The 24842-nt window shown below is 42.2% G+C and overlaps 1 protein-coding gene across 4 annotated transcripts in view; it reads right to left on the bottom strand.

Annotated features, from left to right (window-relative positions):
• Positions 1-9: 9 nt before the first annotated feature.
• Positions 10-24842, bottom strand: part of si:ch211-269e2.1 (cohesin subunit SA-2) — a 71914-nt gene continuing 47081 nt past the window's right edge. For 3 of the 4 annotated variants that reach the window (XM_041863456.1, XM_041863470.2, XM_041863466.2), the window contains exons 17-32: positions 21930-22033; positions 17067-17159; positions 16552-16638; positions 15768-15968; positions 15555-15631; positions 15377-15464; positions 15073-15153; positions 14827-14919; positions 13793-13967; positions 12074-12213; positions 11015-11116; positions 3424-3578; positions 3019-3147; positions 818-1029; positions 534-612; positions 10-230 (exon numbers count right to left, since the gene is read on the bottom strand). In XM_041863456.1, the coding sequence (XP_041719390.1) occupies positions 98-230; positions 534-612; positions 818-1029; positions 3019-3147; positions 3424-3578; positions 11015-11116; positions 12074-12213; positions 13793-13967; positions 14827-14919; positions 15073-15153; positions 15377-15464; positions 15555-15631; positions 15768-15968; positions 16552-16638; positions 17067-17159; positions 21930-22033 (1949 nt within the window). In that variant the 3' untranslated portion in view covers positions 10-97. The remainder of the gene's footprint in view (positions 231-533; positions 613-817; positions 1030-3018; positions 3148-3423; positions 3579-11014; positions 11117-12073; positions 12214-13792; positions 13968-14826; positions 14920-15072; positions 15154-15376; positions 15465-15554; positions 15632-15767; positions 15969-16551; positions 16639-17066; positions 17160-21929; positions 22034-24842) is intronic. The other variant, XM_041863478.2, reaches the window with a different exon arrangement.

The following is a 24842-nucleotide window of genomic DNA, read 5'->3' as shown; positions in this document are numbered from 1 at the left end:
TCTTTCTCTCTGAATTGATGGGAAGGGCCAGTAAGCATTTCACTGTTAGTCTACGAAGCATGTGACAAATATTATTTTATTTGATCCATCTTCCAGTTCACAGGGCAACCTCCACGGTGTCCACATCCAATTCCTCATTAGCGTGGGACGGCTCCTCTGATATCACTATGGTCGGCGGGGGTTCCCTGACGATGAGACCAAGCTCAACCTCTGGCTTCCTGTCCTCTGGGCTGAGACAGACAGGGTCAAAGACAGAAATATAATTAATAGAACAATTATACTCTATGGTTAGAGACAGTGAGCCCTGCTTGAATATATTTTTTTTTAATGCATCCCTTCCTGGGGAAGCAATCACTGATCTGTACGTGATTGAATGAGTGAAGACAGTGTTTCCATCTTTACTTCAAGGTAAAACAGGATGAAATAAGTATTTCAAAGGAGCAAAAACTTGGCCAGAGTTGGGATTAGTTCCATCTCCATTCCACTTAATTCAGGGTTACAGTTAGGGCTGGGATTAGTGTTAGGGTTGCTACCTTGTGCTGCTGCTGGCTTTATGGGGCCTCCTTACTTTGGTGTCAGTAGAGGTGAGAGCAGACGGGGACCTCATGTCTCCTATCAAAGACAATATACATTTCCCTATCAGTCAGCTCAATCGAATACGTTCTGTGAGCATAACGATCTTGCCAGCCTTTTATGGCCCTCTGAAAACGAAATATGCAAGAATAAGTCCTATACAAAGCGCAATCAATCATTGAAGTCATGTCATGGTGGGTATCATGATCAGATGGTCCCTGTCTGATGATATCAAAGTACCTACCGTCAGCAGTAGGGCTGTGTCTGACAGAGGGAGAGCGTGAGCGATTGGCTGGAGACGGCTGCTTTAGCGTATCAGAGCTGATGAAGGACACAGCATCCTCCCCCTCAGCCCCAGTAGCCAATAAGGAGGCTCGGTAATAGATGAGTGGCAGCCAACACTCTTCTCTGTTACTGATGGTCTGTTCACTTACGTACCTCTGTAGGTAGGAGTAACTGGAGGGAGAGAGGGACAGGTTTAAGCTAGTCCACTAACACACACACACAGTCTTTAAAAAGGTCCAATGCAGCCATTTTTATCTCAATATTAAATAATTTCTGGTAACTATTAAGTACCTTACTGTGATTGTTTTCAATTAATATGGTCAAAAAGAAACAATAGCTTCTTAGCAAAGAGCAATTTCTCAAGCAAGACTTTTGCTAGGACTGTCTGGGAGTGGTCTGATTGGCAGAGATGTTTGAAACTCTCTTTCATATTGATCTATTAACTAATTTACCACCTGGTGATGTCACCAGGCAGGCCAAAACTCCATCCCAACAAAATAGGCTGAAATTTCAGGCAGTCTTTTAAAACCGCTCTTACACTAAAAGGGCATTATCATAATTTTCACAATTTCACAGTATTATTCCAACCTCAGTGTGGAAATATACAGTACCAGTCAAAAGTTTGGACACACCTACTCATTCAAGGGTTTTTCTTTATTTTTACAATTTTCTACATTGTAGAATAATAGTGAAGACATAATCTATGAAATAATACATATAGAATCATGTAGTAACCAAAAAAGTGTTAAACAAATCAAAATATATTTTATATTTGAGATTCTTCAAATAGCCATCCTTTGCCTTGATGACAGCTTTGCACACTCTTGGCATTCTCTTAACCAGCTTCATGAGGTAGTCACCTGGAATGCATTTCAATTAACAGATGTGCCTTGTTAGACAGAAGATAGCCCTATTTGGTAAAATACCAAGTCCATATTATGGCAAGAACAGCTCAAATAAGCAAAGAGAAACAACAGTCCATCATTGCTTTCAGACATGAAGGTCAGTCAATCTGGAAAATGTCAAGAACTTTGAAAGTTTCTTCAAGTGCAGTTGCAAAAACCATCAAGCGCTATGATGAAACTGGCTCTCATGAGGACCACCACAGGAAAGGAAGACCCAGAGTTACCTCTGCTGCAGAGGATACGTTCATTAGAGTTGCCAGCCTCAGAAACTGCAGCCCAAATAAATGCTTCACAGAGTTCAAGTAACAGACACATCTCAACATCAACTTTTCAGAGCATCAGGCCTTCATGGTGAAATTGCTGCAACGAAACCACTACTAAAGGACACCAATAAGAAGAAGAGACTTGCTTGGGCCAAGAAACACGAGCAATGGACATTAGACCGGTGGAAAAGTGTCCTTCGGTCTGGAGTCCAAATTGGAGATTTTTTGGTTACAACCGCTGTGGCTTTGTGAGACGCGGTGTGGGTGAACGGATGATCTCCGCATGTGTATTTCCCACCGTAAAGCATGGAGGAGGAGGTGTTATGGTGTGGGGGTGCTTTGCTGGTGACACTGTCTGTGATTTATTTAGAATTCAAGGCACACTTAACCAGCATGGCTACCACAGCATTATGCAGTGATACGCCATCCCATCTGGTTTGGGCTTAGTGGGACTATCATTTGTTTTTCAACAGGACAATGACACAACACACCTGCAGGCTGTGTAAGGGCTATTCTACCAAGAAGGAGAGTGATGGAGTGCTGCATCAGATGACCTGGCCTCCTCAATCCCACGACCTCAACCCAATAGAGATGGTTTGGGATGAGTCAGACCGCAGAGTGAAGGAAAACAGCCAACAAGTGCTCAGCATATGTGGGAACTCCTTCAAGATTGTTGGAAAAGCATTCCAGGTGAAGCTGGTTGAGAGAATTCCAAGATTGTGCAAAGCTGTCATCAAGGCAAAGGGTGGCTATTTGAAGAATCTCAAATATAAAATATTTTTATTTGTTTAACACTTTTTTGGTTACTACATGATTCCATATGTGTTATTTCATAGTTTTGATGTCTTCACTATTATTCTACAATGTAGAAAATAGTACAAAATTAAAACCCTGGAATGAGTAGGTGTCCAAACTTTTGACTGGTACTGTGTATATAAAATCACTTTTTTGACTGCACTTTTTTGACTACACTTTTTTAACTGTATACTTACACAATCTTCTTGTCTGGTCTGAGGAGCTTGCTGGAGAACTCGCTGAGGATGGTGAGGTAGGAGAGGTAGGGAGGTGAGGGCTTCTCTGCTCTCTGGACAAAGCCCTGAAAAACAAACTCTATACCATCCCTAAACACACACACACACACACACACACACACACACAGAGGAAAGGTGAATGAATGACATATGAGCGCATTGAGCGTAGGAAATGTGCTCTAAAAATGTTATTATTAGTATAATTATTATGAGTATAAGTAACATTAGTATTATTTTAAACAAATGCTCATAGTACTGGTTGAAGTGTGGTGAAATGAGGCCTCGGAAACCATGATGAATAACATTAACGGGACGTGAGTGTGTGTGTGTGTATGTATACCAGGTTATGAGGTAGTGTTTACCTACCTATGGATCATAGCAAGGGACTCTCTGGACTTGGTCTGGTCCCAGCCGAATGTGAGAGAGAAACGTCTGGCCAGCTCCTTGATGCTGCTGAATGTTTGGACACCTGAGCTACATGTGACTCCACTGTCCTGCTCCTGCTTCAGACGCAGGAACAACTGAAGCAAAAGTGACAGAGACATCACTGATCAACTTGGTCACAGTTTCGTTCAATTCATATCAGCTGAATCTAACTCAACTCTAAAGTGTACTTTACTCAATTTAGTTCAGTTCAGATAAGCTCAGTTAAATCAAATCCAACTAAAATCCAATCAGCTCAATTCAAATCAAACTCAGCTCTCTCTCTCATTTAGACCTGAATGATATTTGCCATCCATTAGCCAACTAAAGGACAACACATACCCATATACTGCAGAGCTGAGTGAGAGGCCAAAAAACAGCAATGAGTGCATCCCCTTCAAGCCACTCCTCCCTCCTCTGTGGGATCTACCATTAGCTATTCAGAAAATGGTGAGGCTGGAATATTCCACAGTGAAGGGAGGATGGCTATGTGTCTGTGAGGTGTAGCAAGGCTTCTAGGCTCTGTCAGTGTGTGTGTGTGTGTGTGTGTGTGTGTGCCATAATTAGTTAATTATCATAATTATGATGTTTTGGATCTTCCTGAAATTAAATCCATAAAAAGGTCCTTTATGGTAAGGATGTTTGGCATATATTTGAAATCTGTGAAGTTGTGAAATTGTGGCCTTACCCAGGCCTCTACAATTAGTCTGTATTGGTGTCATTTATAACTTTACCATGTGAAGAATACAATTTATGGATAATAAAAAATATAAACGTGAATATCTAAAACCTGGAGGCCTGGGTAATGCCAAAATGTCACACATTTCCCTACTTTAATTATTTCTCAATAATTATTTTGGATACAGATTTCAAATGCATGCAAAACATCCTTCTCCCAGTGGATTTAATTTGAGGAAGATGCAAAACATCATAATTATTCTAACCTTAAAGGATTACAACCAAATTATGATAAGCGTACTTAATTGCATATTGGATCACTAAAAAATACAACTTTTCCATTACCGTGTAGTTTACCAATAAAATGGTCTGACGGTGAAGCGGACATAGTCTGTATTCATAACGCGAAATGAATAAATAATCTAACTACAATACATTTTAAAAGAAAGTTAGCAAACATAGATAAGACCTTGCTACCAGGGAAAGGACAACACCTGTCTATTTGTGGAAAAATCACCCTGATTAACTCTTTAGTCATATCCCAGTTTACCTATTTGCTTATATGAGCAACAAATATTCAATTTTATTTGGAACGGCAAGCCAGACAAAATTAAACGTGTCTATTTATATAATGAATATGAATTCGTAGGGCAGAAATGATTAAATATTAAAGCATTAGACCTATCACTAAAGGCTTCAGTCATACAAAAGCTATACTTAAATTCCCTAGCATATTAGTAAGAATGGCTAACCCAGTGTTCAAGAATGGCCTTTTTCCCTTTATTCAGATTACAACCTCTCACTTTCGGTTATTTGAAAATATTGCTATTTTTAAAAGAACCAATAGAAAGTTGGTTGCTATTTCAGCTTAATCCACCAGAAAAGACAGAACAAATATTATAACAAATATTATGGTTAAACTCAAATATATAAAAATATACAGTACTAGTCAAAGGTTTGGACACACCTACTCATTCAAGGGTTTTTCTTTATTTTTTACTATTTTTTACATTGTAGAATAATAGTGAAGACATCAAAACTATGACATAACACACATGGAATCATGTAGTAACCAAAAAAGTATTAAACAAATCAAAATATATTTTATATTTGAGAATCTTCAAATAGCCACCTTTGCCTTGATGACAGCTTTGCACACTCTTGGCATTCTCTTAACCAGCTTCATGAGGTAGTCACCTGGAATGCATTTCAATTAACAGATGTGCCTTGTTAGACAGAAGATAGCCCTATTTGGTAAAAGACCAAGTCCATATTATGGCAAAAGCTGGCTGTCATGGGGACCGCAACAGGAAAGGAAGACCCAGAGTTACCTCTGCTGCAGAGGATAAATTCATTAGAGTTACCAGCCTCAGCCCAAATAAATGCTTCACAGAGTTCGAGTAACAGACACATCTCAACATCAACTGTTCAGAGGAGACTGTGTGAATCAGGCCGTCATGGTCGAATTGCTGCAAAGGAACAACTACTAAAGGACACCAATAAGAAGAAGAGACTTGCTGGGCCAAGAAACACGAGCAATGGACATTAGACCGGTGGAAATCTGTCCTTTGGTCTGGAGTCCTAATTGGAGATTTTTGGTTCCAACTGCCGTGTCTTTGAGAGACGCGGTGTGGGTGAACGGATGATCTCTGCATGTGTATTTCCCACCGTAAAGCATGGAGGAGGAGGTGTTATGGTGTGGGTGTGCTTTGCTGGTGACACTGTCTGTGATTTATTTAGAATTCAAGGCACACTTAACCAGCATGGCTATCACAGCATTCTGCAGTGATACGGCATCCCATCTGGTTTGGGTTTAGTGGGACTATCATTTGTTTTTCAACAGGACAATGACCCAACACACCTCCAGGCTGTGTAAGGGCTATTTGACCAAGAAGGAGAGTGATGGAGTGCTGCATCAGATGACCTGGCCTCCACAATCCCCCAACCTCAACCAAATTGAGACGGTTTGGGATGAGTCAGACTGGAGAGAGAAGGAAAAACAGCCAACAAGTGCTCAGCATATGTGGGAACTCCTTCAAGACTGTTGGAAAAGCATTCCAGGTGAAGCTGGAATGCCAAGAGTGTGCAAAGCTGTCATCAAGGCAAAGGGTGGCTATTTGAAGAATCTCAAATATATTCTGATTTGTTTAACACTTTTTTGGTTACTACATGACTCCATATGTGTTATTTCATAGTTTCGATGTCTTCACTATTATTCTACAATGTAGAACATAGTAAAAATTAAGAAAAACCCTTGAATGAGTAGGTGTGTCCAAACTTTTGACTGGTACTGTATATAAAAACAAACAAAACAAAAAAACGGTATAATCTTTGTAAATTATATAAATAGGACTGGTGGAGTTACGTCATACATGTAGCTAACAAAAATATATGGAAATGTCTGCTCTATCCAAAATTACAACCAACTAATTGCAGCATTACCGCAAAAATGGAAGAGGCAAGCAAGTGGAAGGGGGAGAAAGTAAGGAACTTGTCTGTTGGCCCTGCAAAGAAAATTGTGATAAGTAAAAAAGTATACCAGTTTAATTTAAGGACCACAAAATTGACAGCTGTGCCCTACAGATTGCAAAATAATTGGGAAGAGATTTTTGATGTACCGATTCCATGGCACACAAAACTGATACCGGATACAAAACGTATACTTTTTCTATTAAAATTATTATACAAAATTCTTGCAACCAATGGAATGTTGGATATAACCATACCAGCTCTGAAGATTTTGCTGCGAAGAGACAGAATCATTAGATATAATGGCGCCGGAGAAAATGGCTGCCGTTTTACAGCCCTCTAACCAATTGTATTATTATGTGTGTTTTTTCGCATTATTTGTAATTTTTTCTGTACATAATGTTTCTGCCACCGTCTCTTATGACCAAAAAGAGCTTCTGGATATCAGGACCTCGTATTGGACGAAGATTTTTTCTTCAACGAGTCGGACGCGAAGGATATCCTACAGACACCCGACAAGGCCCAAATCCCCGTCATTCGCATGAGAAAGAGACAGAGATATCGTGGACATAGGTCAGGGTGCCTTGTAAGGATCCGACGGCGAGCGAGTAAACTGCCTCTTCCATCAATCCTATTAGCCAATGTTCAATCACTTGAAAACAAATTGGACAACCTACGATTACGATTATCCTACCAACGGGACATTAAAAACTGTAATATCTTATGTTTCACCGAGTCGTGGCTAAACGACGACATGGACAACATACAGCTGACGGGATATACGCTACATCGGCAGGATAGAAAGGCTGACTCCGGTAAGACAAGGGGTGGCGGTCTGTGTATATTTGTAAACAACAGCTGGTGCACAAAATCCAATACTAAGGAAGTTTCGAGGTATTGCTCGCCTGAGGTAGAGTATCTCATGATAAGCTGTAGACCACACTATTTACCAAGAGACTTTTCATCTATATTTTTCAAAGCTGTCTATCTACCACCACAAACCGATGCTGGCATTAAGATTGCACTCAATTAGCTGTATAAGGCCATAAGTAAACAGGAAAACGCTCATCCAGAGGCAGCACTCCTAGTGGCCGGGGACTTTAATGCAGGGAAACTTAAATCCTTTCTACCTAATTTCTACCAGCATGTTAAATGTGCAACCTGAGGAAAAAAAACCTCTAGACCACATTTACTCCACACACAGAAACGCATTCAAAGCTCTCCCTCGCCCTCCATTTGGCAAATCTGACCATAACTCTATCCTGCTGATTAGTGCTTATAAGCAAAAACTAAGCAGGAAGCACCAGTGACTCGGTTAATAAAAAAGTGGTCAGATGAAGCAGATGCTAAGCTACAGGACTGTTTTGCTAGCACAGACTGGAATATGTTCCGGGATTCTTCAGATAGCATTGAGGAGTACACCACATCAGTCACTGGCTTCATCAATAAGTGCATCGATGATGTCGTCCCCACAGTGACCGTACATACATACCCCAACCAGAAGCCATGGATTACAGGCAACATCCTCACTGAGCTAAAGGGTAGAGCTGCCGCTTTCAAGGAGTGGGACTCTAACCCGGACGCTTATAAGAAATCCCGCTATGCCCTCCGACGAACCATCAAACAGGCAAAGAGTCAATACCGGACTAACATTGAATCGTACTACACCGGCTCTGACACTCTTCGGATGTGGCAGGGCTCGAAAACTATTACAGACTACAAAGGGAAGCACAGCCACGAGCTGCCCAGTGACACAAGCCTACCAGATGAGCTAAATCACTTCTATGCTCGCTTCGAGGCAAGCAACACTGAAGCATGCATGAGAGCACCAGCTGTTCCGGATGACTATGTGATCACGCTCTCCGTAGCCAATGTCAGTAAGACTTTTAAGCAGGTCAACATTCACAAGGCCGCAGGGCCAGATGGATTACCAGGACGTGTACTCCGAGCATGTGCTGACCAACTGGCAAGTGTCTTCACTGACATTTTCAACATGTCCCTGACTGAGTCTGTAATACCAACATGTTTCAAGCAGACCACCATAGTCCCTGTGCCCAAGGACACTAAGATAACCTGCCTAAATGACTACCGACCCGTAGCACTCACGTCTGTAGCGATGAAGTGCTTTGAAAGGCTGGTCATGGCTCACATCAACACCACTATCCCAGAAACCGTAGACCCACTCCAATTTGCATACCGCCCCAACAGATCCACAGATGATGCAATCTCTATTGCACTCCACACTGCCCTTTCCCACCTGGACAAGAGGAACACCTACGTGAGAATGCTATTCATTGACTACAGCTCAGCGTTCAACACCATAGTGCCCTCAAAGCTCATCAATAAGCTAAGGATCCTGGGACTAAACACCTCCGACTGCAACTGGATCCTGGACTTCCTGACGGGCCGCCCCCAGGTGGTAAGGGTAGGTAACAACACATCTGCCACGCTGATCCTCAACACGGGGCCCCTCAGGGGTGCGTGCTCAGTCCCCTCCTGTACTCCTTGTTCACCCATGACTGCATGGCCAGGCATGACTCCAACACCACCATTAAGTTTGCTGACGACACAACAGTGGTAGGCCTGATCACCAACAACGATGAGACAGCCTATAGGGAGGAGGTCAGAGACCTGTCCGTGTGGTGCCAGGATAACAACCTCTACCTCAACGTGATCAAGACAAAGGAGATGATTGTGGACTACAGGAAAAGAAAGAGGACTGAGCACACCCCCATTCTCATCAACAGGGCTGTAGTGGAACAGGTTGAGAACTTCAAGTTCCTTGGTGTCCACATCACCAACGAACTATCATGGTCCAAACACACCAAGACAGTCGTGATGAGGGCACGACAAAGCCTATTCCCCCTCAGGAGACTGAAAAGATTTGGCATGGGTCCTCAGATCCTCAAAAAGTTATACAGCTGCACCATCGAGAGCATCCTGACTGGTTGCATCACCGCCTTGTATGGCAACTACTCAGCCTCCGATCGCAAGGCACTATAGAGGGTAGTGCGTACGGCCCAGTACATCACTGGGGCCAAGCTTCCTGCCATCCAGGACCTCTATACCAGGCGGTGTCAGAGGAAGGCCCTCAAAATTGTCAAATACTCCAGCCACCCTAGTCATAGACTGTTCCCTCTGCTACTGCACGGCATGCAGTACCAGAGGGTCTAGGTCCAAAAGGCTTCTCAACAGCTTCTACCCCCAAGCCATAAGACTCCTGAACAGCTAATCATGGCTACCCAAACTATTTGCACTGCCCCCCCACCCCCACCCCATCCCCTTCTTTTACACCGCTGCCACTCTGTTAATTATTTATGCATAGTCACTTTAACTCTACCCACATGTACATATTACCTCAATTACTTCGACTAGCCGGTGCCCCCGCACATTGACTCTGCACCGGTACCCCCCTGTATATAGCCTTCCTACTGTTATTTTACTGCTGCTCTTTAGTTATTTGCTTTTATTCTTTAAAAAAAATAAAAAATAAAAAATGCATTGTTGGTTAAGGGCTTGTAAGTAAGCATTTCACTGTAATGTCTACACCTGTTGTATTCGGCACATGTGGCAAATAAAATGTGATTTAATTTGATCTGATCATTTGTTTTGGTACTGTCCATATGTAGCTTGTTTTTGGTCGCCGGTTCAGGAACGGCTGAAGAATTGCAACATTTACATGGAGCTAACTCTGCAAATAGCACTGCTGGGTGATTTGAAAAGTCATAGTCAAATCAATCAATAATATAATAATACTCTTAGCAAAAATGTTTATCTTTAATTTACAATCATTAGAAACTATGAGAATTGAAAGGTTCAGAACTTTTGTTAAACATGGTAAATTAAATTGATTGGACATGATTTTGAAAGGCACACGTGTCTATATAAGGTCCCACAGTTGACAGTACATGTCAGAGCAAAAATCAAGCCATGAGGTCAAAGGAATTGTCCGTAGAGCTCAGAGATAGGATTGTGTCGAGGCGCAGTTCTGGGGAAGGGTATCAAAACATTTCTGCAGCATTGACGGTCCCCAAGAACACAGTGACCTCCATCATTCTTAAATGGAAGAAGTTTGGAACCACCAAGACTCTTCCTAATCAATTTTAGAATAAGGCTAATGTAACAAAATGTGGAAAAAGTCAAGGGGTCTGTATACTTTCCGAATGTACTGTATATATAAACCAAAAAATATATATGGGAGATTTGAAATGATGCAGACAATTACATTGATAGAAGCCACAATCTATCTGCAATACTAAAACTGATGTACCCCTAAAGAATTTAGTTGGAATGCGCCATGGAGTGTAAAGGGAAGGGTGAAACATGAGGTAAAAAAAAAAGGAGGTGAAGGGGTAGAGGGAGGACAACCCCGGCCAACCCACAGTACCTGTTGCAGACAGAGCACCAACGTGCGAGCACTCTCTATCTTATCCATTTGCCGCGTTCTGCTCAGAGTCTCCTTAATTATGTCACCAAAGTTGTTATAATACTGTAGAGAGAGAGAGAGAGAGAGCGAGAGAGAGAGAAAAAAAAATCAGTGGAGAGGAGACAGAAGACAGTCATATCAGAGCCTTTCATGTGGCGTCTGGCCTCTGTGTCCCCCATCACTACAGATACAGATTGCTGTATCACTGTGTGTGTGCGTGAGTGAGTGTGTTCTTTATGCTGCTTGTCCCGCTAGGAGAGAATGTTGATGAGAATGTTGATGACCTTACATTAAATGCTGATGTGCCACACAAAACATACAACTGAATATTCATGCCTGTGTGTGAATTCTGATATACTATTCTAATTTACTGCTCTTATAGTGGTGAGGATGAGGAAGGGCCCTATCCAATACAACCCTAAATCTAGGTTTCCGGTGCGGTATAAATGTTCTACCTTGACATTTTGTCCTACCCAAGTAGAAAACATACAGTACCTTCAGAAAGTATTCACTCCCCTTGACTTTTTCCACATTTTGTTGTGTTACAGCCTGAATTTAAAATGGATTCCATTTAGATGTTTTGGTCACTGGCCTACACACTGGCCATGATATCAAAGTGGAATCATGTTTTATTTTTACAAATTAATTAAATAATGAAAAGCTGAAATGTCTTGAGTCAATAAGTATTCAACCCCTTTGTTATGGCAAGCCTAAACAAGTTCAGGAGTAAAAACGTGCTTAACAAGTCACATGAATTACATGGACTCACTCTGTGTGCAATAATAGTGTTTAACACGATTTTTGAATGACTACGTCATCTCTGTACCCCACACATACAATTATCTGTAAGGTCCCTCAATTTCAGACATATACAACCAAAAAGACCAGAGCACCTATAGTCCCAATGTCTGCTTTTTGGAATAAGTAAAGGGCTCTAAATATTTTCCGAATGCACTGTATATATCCATTGAAATCTGTATATTGTATGCACAAATTACTTTCTTGTGATAGTAGCATTACCTTCATGTAATACTTGAAGAGCTCAGCAGCCATACTCATCTCCAGCAGTCCGTGTACTATGAGTTTACAGTAGCCTGCCAATAAGCTCCTACGTCTGTGGAGCTCCTCCAACCTCCCCTCACCAGACTCTACATCACCACCTGAGAGAGAGAGAGAGAGAGAGAGAGAGAGAGAGAGAGAGAGAGAGAGAGAGAGAGAGAGAGAGAGAGAGAGAGAGAGAGAGAGAGAGAGAGAGAGAGAGAGAGAGAGAGAGAGAGAGAGAGAGAGAGAGAGAGAGAGAGAGAGAGAGAGAGAGAGAGAGAGAGAGAGAGAGAGAGAGAGAGAGAGAGAGAGAGAGAGAGAGAGAGAGAGAGAGAGAGAGAGAGAGAGAGAGAGAGAGAGAGAGAGAGAGAATGAGTAAGGGGAAGAGGGGGAGAAAAGGAGGAAAGAGAGAGGAAAAGCAAAAAAAAATAACAAAGAGAGAAAAGAAAGAAAGAGGGGGAAATGAGAGACAGACAAGAGAGGGAAAGAGTGGTTTAGTTAGTTTCAGGTCAATGGGTTTAACAGGTGGAAATAAGTGACAACATGCAACTATAGTTATGACACCATGTGGGTTCAATCTTTCACAGAGACAATAAAACATTCACAGAAGGGAACCAAAGTTAATGCTATTTTCTAACGGAAAGATATTGCCCTTATTTCGTAACTTAACTTAATGCCTTTGCCCTGAGACTGATCTCCAATCCACCACCTAATAGAAAACAGTGTCTATACTATAATGGCCATGAGGTAAATCAAATAACACAACAGAAGTGTATTACTATATGTTCCAAACCAATAGTCCCATATTGCATTTGTTTGAACAGATGAGAAATTCCTTCCTGTGCGGTTATTGACTTATCTGGACGAACCGTGAGGACGCAATATGTTTCACATGAGAAAAGCTGTCGTCAAGTACCATTGATTATTAATGCCTCCTCTTGACCATCAATACACAATACAACATACAGTAAATGGCCCACACAAAATACATTGTTTAATATAGCCATGTTTTTTTATATAACTTTTCCCACTGTGGAAGCCGTAAAAATGTATCCAAACGCCATACAAAGCATCCATAGACACGTCACCTAACAAATACTTATGATCTCATGGACTAATAACAAACTGTATAATGAGTCTGTGTAGCACTGGGTGTGTATTATTGGCTTTCCTACGGGATTTGAAGTCAACTGTTAGGTCAGGTTTGAGGAGGAGAATATGAAGCGATGTATAGCCTAGGAGCACCTCTGTGTAGATCCATTAGCTACGACTGCGGCTATGAATTTAATATCTGAATGATTAACTTGTAACAGGAACAGGGAGTGAACTGTAAACCTGAGACATACTGTACATCCTACAGTCTGACAAAGAGAAACCCTGCCATCTGCTGGGGAAAGGTACAAGTGTGTAAGTCGCACAGGACGAAACACAGCGGTGACAGAGGTGCTATTTTCTCTAGCCTCATCTAGTCTCATGGATATGTTTTTGATCATCATTGCACTCTACCCTGACTTAATACATTCCTGCAAACTTTTGACAAACTCGTATTGATTTCCAGTCGAGTTTGGGGACCTGGGGGAGAAGGGGTGAGCGAGTCAGGTAGAGGTATGGTAAGAGGGGGGTGCAGTAAGCTCCCTCTCGCTCTCTCTCTAATAGAGTATCTACAGTAATCAGAAGTAGAGTTGTCAGTGGTCTCACTCCTGCTGTGGCTGTCGTATTCTGCTCCAGTGAAGACGTGCTCCAGAATGAAGGCGAGCAGCGCCCTCTGAAGTTTTGGGTCGGGAGTGTAGAGCAGGGGTCCGTAAGACGAGGGATCCCACACCTGCAACTGGTAGTTGTGGGCCGTCAGGACATCACACAGAGACAGGAATGCCTGGGGGGGGGGAACAGACCATCAGAGAGACAGGAGCAAGACAACTTATTAGTTCGTTTACCAGTGAAGAGAGACGTAGCCAACATTCAGAGAACTAAAGAAACATTTGTTTTTAACTGACTTGTCTGGTTGAATAAAGGTTAGATCAATCGTGGTGTGGTTGTCGGATCTGTTTCTGCTTTAGCTAACTCTTTAGTGGTTGTCATGACAAATACTAGCTCAGGCTAGTTGTACCCTTCACAGAGAGAGCAGATGAACCACCCAGTGTCAGTGAGGTTATCATACACAGAGATAGATAGGAAGGCCTGAGGGGTTGAGGACACAATCAATGACTTACAATCAATCACATGACCAGTGATGTAGAATCAATAGTATGTCCAATGGTGTAAGCAGCACATTGTCACACATGCTGGAGCCACCGAAAGGCAGAAACAGAGGAAATAATCATCTAAATAATATTTAAAATAATGTTTGTTCTTTAAAGCGCTAATAAAGCACATTTTGAGTATAGTACAGTTTCTCTCATGGAAAGAGATTGCTGATAGTTTATCAGTTTCACTAATTATCAGAATGAGGTACGGGGGTGTAAATGATAACAGTCACTAGGATAGTAGGATAACAAAGTTCATAGTTCACTAGTCAATATTGATGCACAACATACGGGTCCATTTAGACAAAATAACATGGAGGCTAGCAGTCCTGTGTTAAGACCCGTTTCATTGAGCCTGCCTGCTGTGCCAGATGGGAAGGATTTACACTCTTGGGACTATTCCATTGATTCCAATGCACCAGACAAGATCAACCCAGTGCAGCTAAAGTATTTAAAGGTTCAGACTAATAGTGCTGCTGTGTGTCCTACCTGCTCCTTCACACTCTGATCGTTGTGGGACAGGCAACGTAGACACTTCTCACACAATGCTCTCATCTGACTCCTCTGGGCTACAGCCTTTTCCTGCACACACACACACACGCACACACACTGTCTGTCATAGCATTCAATACTTCAGTACAACCGTACAGGCAACTAGCTAACTGTAAATAAAGGGGACTAGCTAACTGTAGAAAAGGGACTAGCTAACTGTAGGAGGTAATATCAGGTGGTCACCCGTGAGGTCAGGGTTTCTCTGCTGGTGTTGAGGTTCCAGAGGACAGAGTAACATACACACTGCAGGGCCTCCACTGTCAGCTGAGAGGGGAGAGAGAGGGAGGTCAGAGGTGGTGAGGAATGGTGTTCTCAACTAGAGTGAGTCCTGATTGGTGTTTAATACTTCAACTGTACTGTAAAGGTCAAAGGTTATGTGATGTTCCATATAGGAAGAGCTCAGGTGTTAGTAAGGCAAGTCGTGACTGGTGTGATGTTATTTGACAGAGGGTGATCATAGCTCAGGGCAGGGTATACTATACTCTACCTGTGTAGGTAATCCACCATGCATGATCTCTACTGAGAGAAGAGGAGAGACCTGCTCAAACAGTCCCCAACGAGACAGGTCCTGGGCACTACAAGAGAGAAGAGTAGGTGACACACACACACACACACAAACACACCACACAGACAAACAAACACACACATTTTACACATTATCTTACTTGTGGAATGCAGTGAGTTTCTTCAGCGTGGATAGAATCTCTCCTGTTTTTTCCTCATCAGCAGTGAAGTTGCCATCCTGAGAAGAAAGAGGGAAAGAGAGAAAGAGGGGGAAGAGAAACATGGCAACTCAATCGCCACTCTGCATTCAAAAAACAGCCTGAAGAAACCACATATTTTTATGTATGTGTTACACATGGCATCTCCGTGCCTACCTGCAGTGCGTCTCCCAGCAGTGTTGCCAGTCTGTCTGCCCAGCATTGGACCACTGTGTCCCTGACTGGTCGTGCCAGGGGGTGCCAGGCTGTTTCCTCCCCACACAGGCTGAGGTATGAGCGGGCAGCCGCCTCCAGCACCGCAGGGTCAGTGTGGCGCTCCACAACAGCTCCCATCTCAGCCAGCAGGCACGACAACGCCTGGGAGGAAGGGGGAGAGAAATACTCTTTAAAACAGGGTTGTTCGGACATTTAGTTTAGTTTTGGGTGTATATGTAAAACAACACACTGGCATTGGTGATCTCAAACAAATGGTTGGGTCAATAGACCTTCATGGAGGTTTAACTTTAACCCCTGATCAAGGTCTATTGACAAAATATGTTTTGGATCCATTGAAAGTACTGTGAAGCATACAATAATGCATAATGCTGGAGATGTTTTCCTTCTCAAATCTGTTTTAATAGTCTCACCAGCAGAAGGTGCTAAGAGGGTAGATAAGCAATCTGTAAACAACAGGATTGCAATGTAATTGCTGAGAAGTACATAGCTCACATGTACCGTACACTAATATAAAATAATAAATAAGTACCAGTCTTGTTGTCATGTATTTCTTTACTTATTAATCTCTATGGTATTTGTTTAACATTTTCATGTTAGTCAATTACCAGACACTTTTTATCCAGACCAACTTACAACAAGTGCATTCATCTAAAGTAGGTAAGACAATCACATATCACAATCAACTGACAACAATTAAACTTTTACAAGAACAATGTAGGCTGACCTGTGGGGTTTCTGCATTAGGTGAGTCTGGGTGAAAGTACTGAGGTATCTTCAAAAGGGATGCCACAGTTTCAGGGCTCCCTGAATACTAGGAATATAATTATCACAATCATCATTATCATATAACAATTATCTCAACCATCATCGTTTTCATTTTTTTTATTATTCTGCACACCAGTTAGTCCATTGTAGCAAAAGCCATGTTAGTTGTGAGATTGTTAGATGGAGTATAACCGGTCACCTGCTGTATTGTAATGCCCTCTAGTGGCAGTAGCCTTAACAGATATTAACTAGTAGGAGGATAGAAAGTGTAATATCAATACAATCATTATCGTCATTATCCTAACCATCATCAGCATCATTATCAGAACCATTATCATCATCACTACCATCGTCATCTTTTCTGTCATCACCAGCCCTCCTGCACTTGTGTAATATGTCCCCATGAAAGAGTGTGTTTTACTAACGTAATGTGTGTGTGTGTGTGTGTGTGTGTGTGTGTGTGTGTGTTCTTACCTTAATCAGTAACTGTGGCAGTACCTTGAGGAAGTATTCAGTGAGCCTGCCACAGTCATCTACCTGAGCCTTTTTTTCTCTGGCACTTACCACCTGTCAAAAACATTGTTACATTAACAAGATTTGAAATATATTTGCCATTGTAATCAGTACAATAAAAATGTTATTCAAATGAATATCATGTAAGCCTTGAATTGTAAGTGATACTCATTCATGAATATCATTCCAGAAAGGATTTGTAAGACAGCAATAAAACACAAGGAGTTATGTTATGTAAATGTATTTCTGTTCAATGACAAATGCCCAAATATATATTTTTAAGGCCAAAAACAACATCACAATCAACAACTGGAGTTCAATCACAGATGCAACTAAAAGCAGGGGTTTCATCCAGCCTTTACCTATCCAATCATGTGAAGGATGCATTTTCAAACAGGGCAGTTCTAGGCTGCGGTCCGATTCCCTAGCTAATTTTCCCCCAACTTCGGACACTCTCTAGCGGTTGGAGGACTAAATCACCTCGAGCTCAACATTTAAATGGACTGGAAAATAACGGTAAGTTTTGCGACTAACGACACCCTTCTAGCTGACCACCGATTTTCAGTGCAATTTATGTAAGTTAAGTTAGGTTTTGAGAGTTTTCAAAAAAGTTATATATGTACACATTTTGTGGAACACGCTGTATATTGTAAAATCCGACTGCGCGACAGACCACACATCATTTAACATCCAACTTATTACCTCTCAAATATAGCTAAAGGATTTTCTAATGTTGCTAGCTTAGTTGCTAAATGTTGATATAACTGCTAAGTAAGCAAAAAGGAAAGAAATTGTAAGCGTTAGATAATACATATCACGAAAACAGCTGAATATTGTCAAGCTTTACCGTATCAAAATTGGAGTCCTCTGACGGAGGCGTTTTGCACAATCTGCAAAAATGTATTTGGAACTTTGAACCATGAACTTTTTGACACCTATCACTGTTGGCTATATTTCATCTTACAACAGCTACATAGAGCCATTATTTAGTCAAATGTTACAATGTATGCATCAATATTAAACTAATTGGGACACTAATTTTCATTACAGATAACATCAAACAAAAAAGGTGGGTACACTTTCAGTTATTGTGAAAACGTTCATCAACTTTCAAAGCCTTAGCTTTGAAATGTAAATGTTTATACATATTCAGATTGAGTCATCTTTCTAAAATGTGTATAGTATGCAAAGTTATTTAGCTACATGTATTAACACCACAGCATGGAGAAAGTCAAGAGGAAGCAGTGGAGTGAGGTGGACATGTTCCATGCCATGGAGGACTGCGGGGCAGGGATGGCTATCCGCCAGGCTGCAAAGGTTAGGCATCTTTTGTTTTTAGGAGATTACCATGTGTATGTGAATTTTATCTGCTAGTAACAGTTTTATTTTCTTATCTACCAAGGTGCATGGTGTACCTCGGCAGACCATGGCGGACAGGCTGTGCGGCCGGGTGACCCATGGTTGTCGCAGTGGACCACCCACATTGCTTGCACCAGAGGATGAAAATTCTCTGCTGCAGTACTGTATATACTGCGCCAGCCATGGGTTCCCATACCAGGCGGTGATGCAACCAGTCAGGATGCTCTCGATGGTGCAACTGTATAACTTTTTTAGGATTTGAGGACCCATGCCAAATCTTTTCAGTCTCCTGAGGGGGAATAGGCTTTGTCGTGCCCTCTTCACGACTGTCTTGGTGTGTTTGGACCATGATCGTTTGTTGGTGATGTGGACACCAAGGAACTTGAAGCTCTCAACCTGTTCCACTACAGCCCTGTCGATGAGAATGGGGGCGTGCTCAGTCCTCATTTTTTTCCTGTAGTCCACAATCATCTCCTTTGTCTTGATCACGTTGAGGGAGAGGTTGTTATCCTGGCATCACATGGCCAGGTCTCTGACCTCCTCCCTATAGGCTGTCTCATCGTTGTCTGTGATCAGGCCTACCACTGTTGTGTCGTCGGCAAACTTAATGATGGTGTTGGAGTCGTGCCTGGCCATGCAGTCATGGGTGAACAGGGAGTACAGGAGGGGACTGAGCACGCACCCCTGAGGGGCCCCCGTGTTGAGGATCAGCTTGGCAGATGTGTTGTTACCTACCCTTACCACCTGGGGGCGGCCCGTCAGGAAGTCCAGGATCCAGTTGCAGAGGGAGGTGTTTAGTCCCAGGATCCTTAGCTTAGTGATGAGCTTTGAGGGCACTATGGTGTTGAACGCTGAGCTGTAGTCAATGAATAGCATTCTCACATAGGTGTTCCTCTTGTCCAGGTGGGAAAGGGCAGTGTGGAGTGCAATAGAGATTGCATCATCTGTGGATCTGTTGGGGCGGTATGCAAATTGGAGTGGGTCTAGGGTTTCTGGGATAATGGTGTTGATGTGAGCCATGACCAGCCTTTCAAAGCACTTCATGGCTACAGACGTGAGTGCTACGGGTCAGTAGTCTTTTAGGCAGGTTAGCTTAGTGTCCTTGGGCACGGGGACTATGGTGGTCTGCTTGAACCATGTTGGTATTACAGACTCAGTCAGGGACATGTTGAAAATGGACCCGGAGGTGCTCGCGGCGGCACTAAGGGAAGGGGTTATACTTCTTTGTCTTCCACCACACTGCACCCATGTCCTGCAGCCGCTGGAAGTGGCATACTTTGGCCCTTTAAAGGCTGAGTTTTCCAAGGTAGCTGGAGATAGCCATTTTGACCACTCCTACATGGTAAACAAATCAGAATTTGCCAGAGTATTCCGCTACCCGTACCAATGATGCAAGGACATGCGCTATGTGGTGGAAGGGTTTAAGAATCCCTGTGGTCGCCACATGCCTCACCGGGAAGGAATACACGCGGAAGTGGCAGGAGAGGGATGAGAAGGAGAGGGCCGAGGCAGAGGAGAAAGAGCGTCGGGCAACCCTCAGAACACAGAGGGCACAGGAGAGGGCTGCCATGGATGAGACCATTGACGCCATCGCATCTGCTGGACCACCTGCTGGAACCACTCCTGACAGCTGCTTCACCAATACCAGTGCCTCCCAGTGTGCAACACCTGTAGGAGCCGCCGGAGTCCCCAGCTGCAGAAGAAGGCCACGTGCCTACTCTCCAAGCCACACCATCGTCGGCCCCTCAACCCCACCATTACAAACAGCAATGTAAAAAAAAAAGAAGTAATCTCCACCTTCTGCAGCTTCCTCCAGAGGTATTGATGTAAAAAAGTTGAAAAGGGTTTTCATGTAACATGCTCTGTCGAACACCACTTTTTCTCAAACTGCAGCACAGAAAAGGAAGAGAAAAGCTCCATGGCAACACTCTCAGGTACTTCATAATCTGTTTTTCTCTCTCTTAGTTGTATCAATTACTATTGTTGTTGAAGAACTTCTACATTTTGCAAAACCATATTAATTAATTTGTATTATTATTTAATTTTTTATAAAAGAAGACACCACCTGCTGTGCTCGCTGCGGGGAGCATGATCCGCCTGCAAGCTCCCCTCAGGAGTGTAGATCTGAGGTGCCATGGGTGTGCTGTAACTTCTGCCAGCACTGGTTCCACTGCAGGTGTGTGCAGTGGGATCCAGAGGTAGCGGTGGAGCTGGATTTTTATTGTGATTTTTGTGACAATATAGGGATGGAGGTCGAGATGTAATTGTTTGTTTTGTTTGTGTTCATATGAAATTATTTATTTGTACAAAAACATAAATGTCTAAAATATAATATATATATATATATATATATATATATATATATATATATATATATATATATATATATATATATATATATTTCAACCCATCTTGTGTATTTCTTCCTTTACTTTTCAAGTGCATCTCTGCAACACAAACTCCAACAGTGTTTTCATTGTTTATGTCAATACACATAACTGAAATTAAAGTTTTATTTGATGTAAATTATTAATACTCATATTTTAGTATTCAACTGTTATCTACTTTCTCAAAACATAATATTAATCTGTAAAACAAATGATGAGACATTATTTGGTTACAACACTGAATATGTTGGTGAAGAACCATTTCTTAAGAGTCCACAGGAGGGTGCACTGGGCTACGCAATGAAAAGTTGACAGGCAAGTCATAATTCTTTACCGGAAGGCTAGCCAACTAGTCAACTATTTTACATTTTAGTCATTTAGCAGACGCTCTTATCCAGAGCGACTTACAGTTAGTGAGTGCATAAATTTTTCATACTGGCCCCCCGTGGGAATCGAACCCACAACCCTGGCGATGCAAGCGCCATGCTCTACCAACTGAGCTACAGGAGGCCAACTATCTAGTAAACACTTCGGATACGAGGTTGGTGTGTCTTTTTTCAACAAAATTAAACTGATATTTATTGTAATTGAACAAAATAGTAAGGTGGCCGATAACTGGGGACCGTATGCCGATAATACGGGACTTATTTTTTTTTGCTAAACCGCTTATCAAAAAGCTGATAATAGTAGTATTTACATTTACATTTAGATTTTAGTCATTTAGCAGATGCTCTTATCCAGAGCGACTTACAGTTATTTCCACTGAAATGTCAAACATGCTAATTGCTAACCCGTTAGCTAACATTTTTACGACACCAATAATTACAAAACCTTGATGGCTTGATCACAAGATAACACTGTTGAAGGTAATATATTTCTTAAACGCTGGGGTTCCACACTAACCTTCTCCCAAAAGAGTGCACTTGCTCAAAGCGTTAGGTTGGAGGTGTAATAAATATGGTAAAACACTGTTACCAATCCAATGTTTTAAAATCCTTTTGGGGGAGTAAACAAGTCCATACTTCAGGGAGAATGGGTGATTATGGTAATTGCGCTTAAGCCTCTCTAACACACTGACCTTCTTGCATGTGCTCCTTCCGGCCAGCAGGGGTCCCTCTACTGCCTGACGTACTGATGCCACCAATACCTCTACAACCAGAGACTGCTCTCCAGCACTCAGACCTGAGGACACACACGCATCATATGATATGATGCACACATAGAAACAAACACACAAACCCTGGCATTGCAAACGCCATGCTCTACCAACTGAGCTACATCCCTGCCGGCCATTCCCTCTCCTACCCTGGACGACGCTGGGCCAATTGTGCGCCGCCTCATGGGTCTCCCGGTCGCGGCCGGCTACGACAGAGCCTGGATTCGAACCAGGATCTCTAGTGGCACAGTCATGTGTCTCAGAGTGTGGGTGTAAGCAAAGAACTACAGGGGTGTTGATCTAGATGATAGGAGTACAACATACAGTCATTGGAGTACACACACACAAACATTGTTTACCATGTAGGCTTAAAAATCTAATTTAAAAAAATGTATCGCATAATTACTTTTAGAAACACTTTTAGAAATTCTTGTTTAATAACTAGTATAAGATGTCAATAAATGTGCATATTTTCAATTATTGGAAATGATTAATTTACACAATTTACAGGACAGGACTCTTATTATGAAGGATTCAAAAAAATCGTGACCCGGAAGTGCTTCACATTCAAAACAAGATGATGGCGGTGCAAGCGAAGCCTGGCAAAGATATTGGACGCAGGGACGAGAGGTCGGAAATGGTGGCGTGTAGTGTGGACGAAATGGAGAAAAAGTTGGTGAAGCAACAGCTGTGCTGGAATACGATCAATATGGGTGTCAGTTCTGATGGTATGGAGCGGGAGGATGAGGGTCAAGGACGGGAATGGTCGGTAGTGGAAAGACATAGGAAGAAGAGAGATCATGATACAGAAAGCAGTGGAGTGCCTAGTAAAGAAAGCATAAAGAGGGCCAAGCTAGGAAGCAAGAGTAACAATGTGTTGGAGTGGAAAGTGGTGATAGTGTTTGATGAAACCACAGGGCCTCACTTACACCATATCCGACTAACTAATGCCATAGAGAAAGAGGTAGGTGAAGTGAAATTAGCTTGGTTCATTGGAAATGGTAGATTGTTAATATTGTGTGGTAGCCAGGCTCAGCATCGAAGATTCTGAAAATGGAAAAGCTTGAAAGCTTAAAGATTAAAAGCCATGCCCCTGGTGCTTATGCTAGATTGAGGGGATATATCACAGGAGTCCCAATATCTATGTCCACAGATGAAATTAAAGAAAATGTGAAGGGAGGCAGAGTGATTGAGGCCAACATGTTGATCAGTAGGAAAGAGGGTCAAAGAAGTGAAAGCTTATCAGTGATGCTGGGGTTTGAGAAAGTCTTGCCGGGAAAAGTACAGATAGGATTCCTTCGTTTCAATGTTAGAGAATTTGTCCCATATCCACTGCAGTGTTTTAAATGCCAAAGAATGGGACATGTAGCTTCTCAGTGTAAAGGTAAGATGTGCTAAGTGTGGAGGGGCACAGGATTACGGTGAATGTGGAAGCAATGTGAAGTTTAAGTGCTGTAATTATGGGGGAGAACACAGTGCAGCATTTGGTGGATGCCAGGTACAGAGAGAGGCTAGAGGCTCAGAGATATAGGATCAGTCATGATGTATCATATGCAGAGGCCGTAAAACAGAGTGGTAGAACTACAGTGCGGACTGACGGAGCTTACATGGATGTACCTGTAGGAAGTGGACCTACTGTGGTGCTTCTGATGGCCCTGGCATGGTTTCGAGGCCTGTTCAGAAACCTTATGCTCATGAATGTGTGGTGTCAAAGGACACTTCAATAATGAATAAAGTTGACTTCATAGCTTTTATTGTGGTAAGGTTATCAATACGACTCGGGTTGTGGAAATGCCAGGTTGAAGGTTATTGTGGAGACGGCAAAAGAGATATTGGGGGTAACAGATATTACTGTTGAAATGGTTGTTGGCATGCTGAAAAATCCTAAGAGTGGAGTGCATGATATACAGCATGATATACAGTACCAGACAAAAGTTTGGACACACCTAGTCATTCAAAGGTTTTTCTTTATTTTTACTATTTTCTACATTGTAGAATAATAGTGAAGACATCAAAACTATGAAATAACACATATGGAATCACGTAGTAACCAAAAAAGTGTTAAACAAATAACAATATATGTTATATTTGAGATTCTTCAAAGTAGCCACCCGTTGCCTTGATGACAGCATTGCACACTCTTGGCATTTTCTCAACCAGCTTCATCAGGTACTCACCTGGAATGCATTTCAATTAACAGGTGTGCCTTTTTCATTCGTGGAATTTCTATCATTCTTAATGTGTTTGAGCCAATCAGTTGTGTTGTGACAAGGTAGGGGTGGTATACAGAAGATAGCCCTATTTGGTAAAATACCAAGTCCATATTATGGCAAGACCAGCTCAAATAAGCAAAGAGAAACGACAGTCCATCATTACTTTAAGACATGAAGGTCAGTCAATCCGGAAAATTTCAAGAACTTTGAAAGTTTCGTCAAGTGCAGTCGCAAAAAACATCAAGCACTATGATGAAACTGGCTCTCATGAGGACCGCCACAGGAAAGGAAGACCCAGAGTTACCTCTGCTGCAGAGGATAACTGCACCTCAGATTGCAGCCCAAATAAATGCTTCACAGGGTTCAAGTAACAGACACATCTCAACATCAACTGTTCAGAAGAGACTGCGTGAATCACGCCTTCATGGTCGAATTGCTGCAAAGAAACCACTACTAAATGACACCAATAAGAAGAAGAGACTTGCTTGGGCCAAGAAACACAAGCAATTGACATTAGACCGGTGGAAATCTGTCCTTTGGTCTGATGAGTCCAAATTTGATATTTGGTTCCAACCGCCATGTCTTTGTGAGACGCAGAGTAGGTGAACGGATGATCTCTGCA

This window comes from Coregonus clupeaformis, chromosome 40, assembly GCF_020615455.1.
Source record: "Coregonus clupeaformis isolate EN_2021a chromosome 40, ASM2061545v1, whole genome shotgun sequence".
In the NCBI taxonomy this organism is placed as follows: domain Eukaryota; kingdom Metazoa; phylum Chordata; class Actinopteri; order Salmoniformes; family Salmonidae; genus Coregonus; species Coregonus clupeaformis.
Note: the sequence above shows the minus strand (reverse complement) of the source record. Positions and strands in the feature narration are given on the sequence as shown.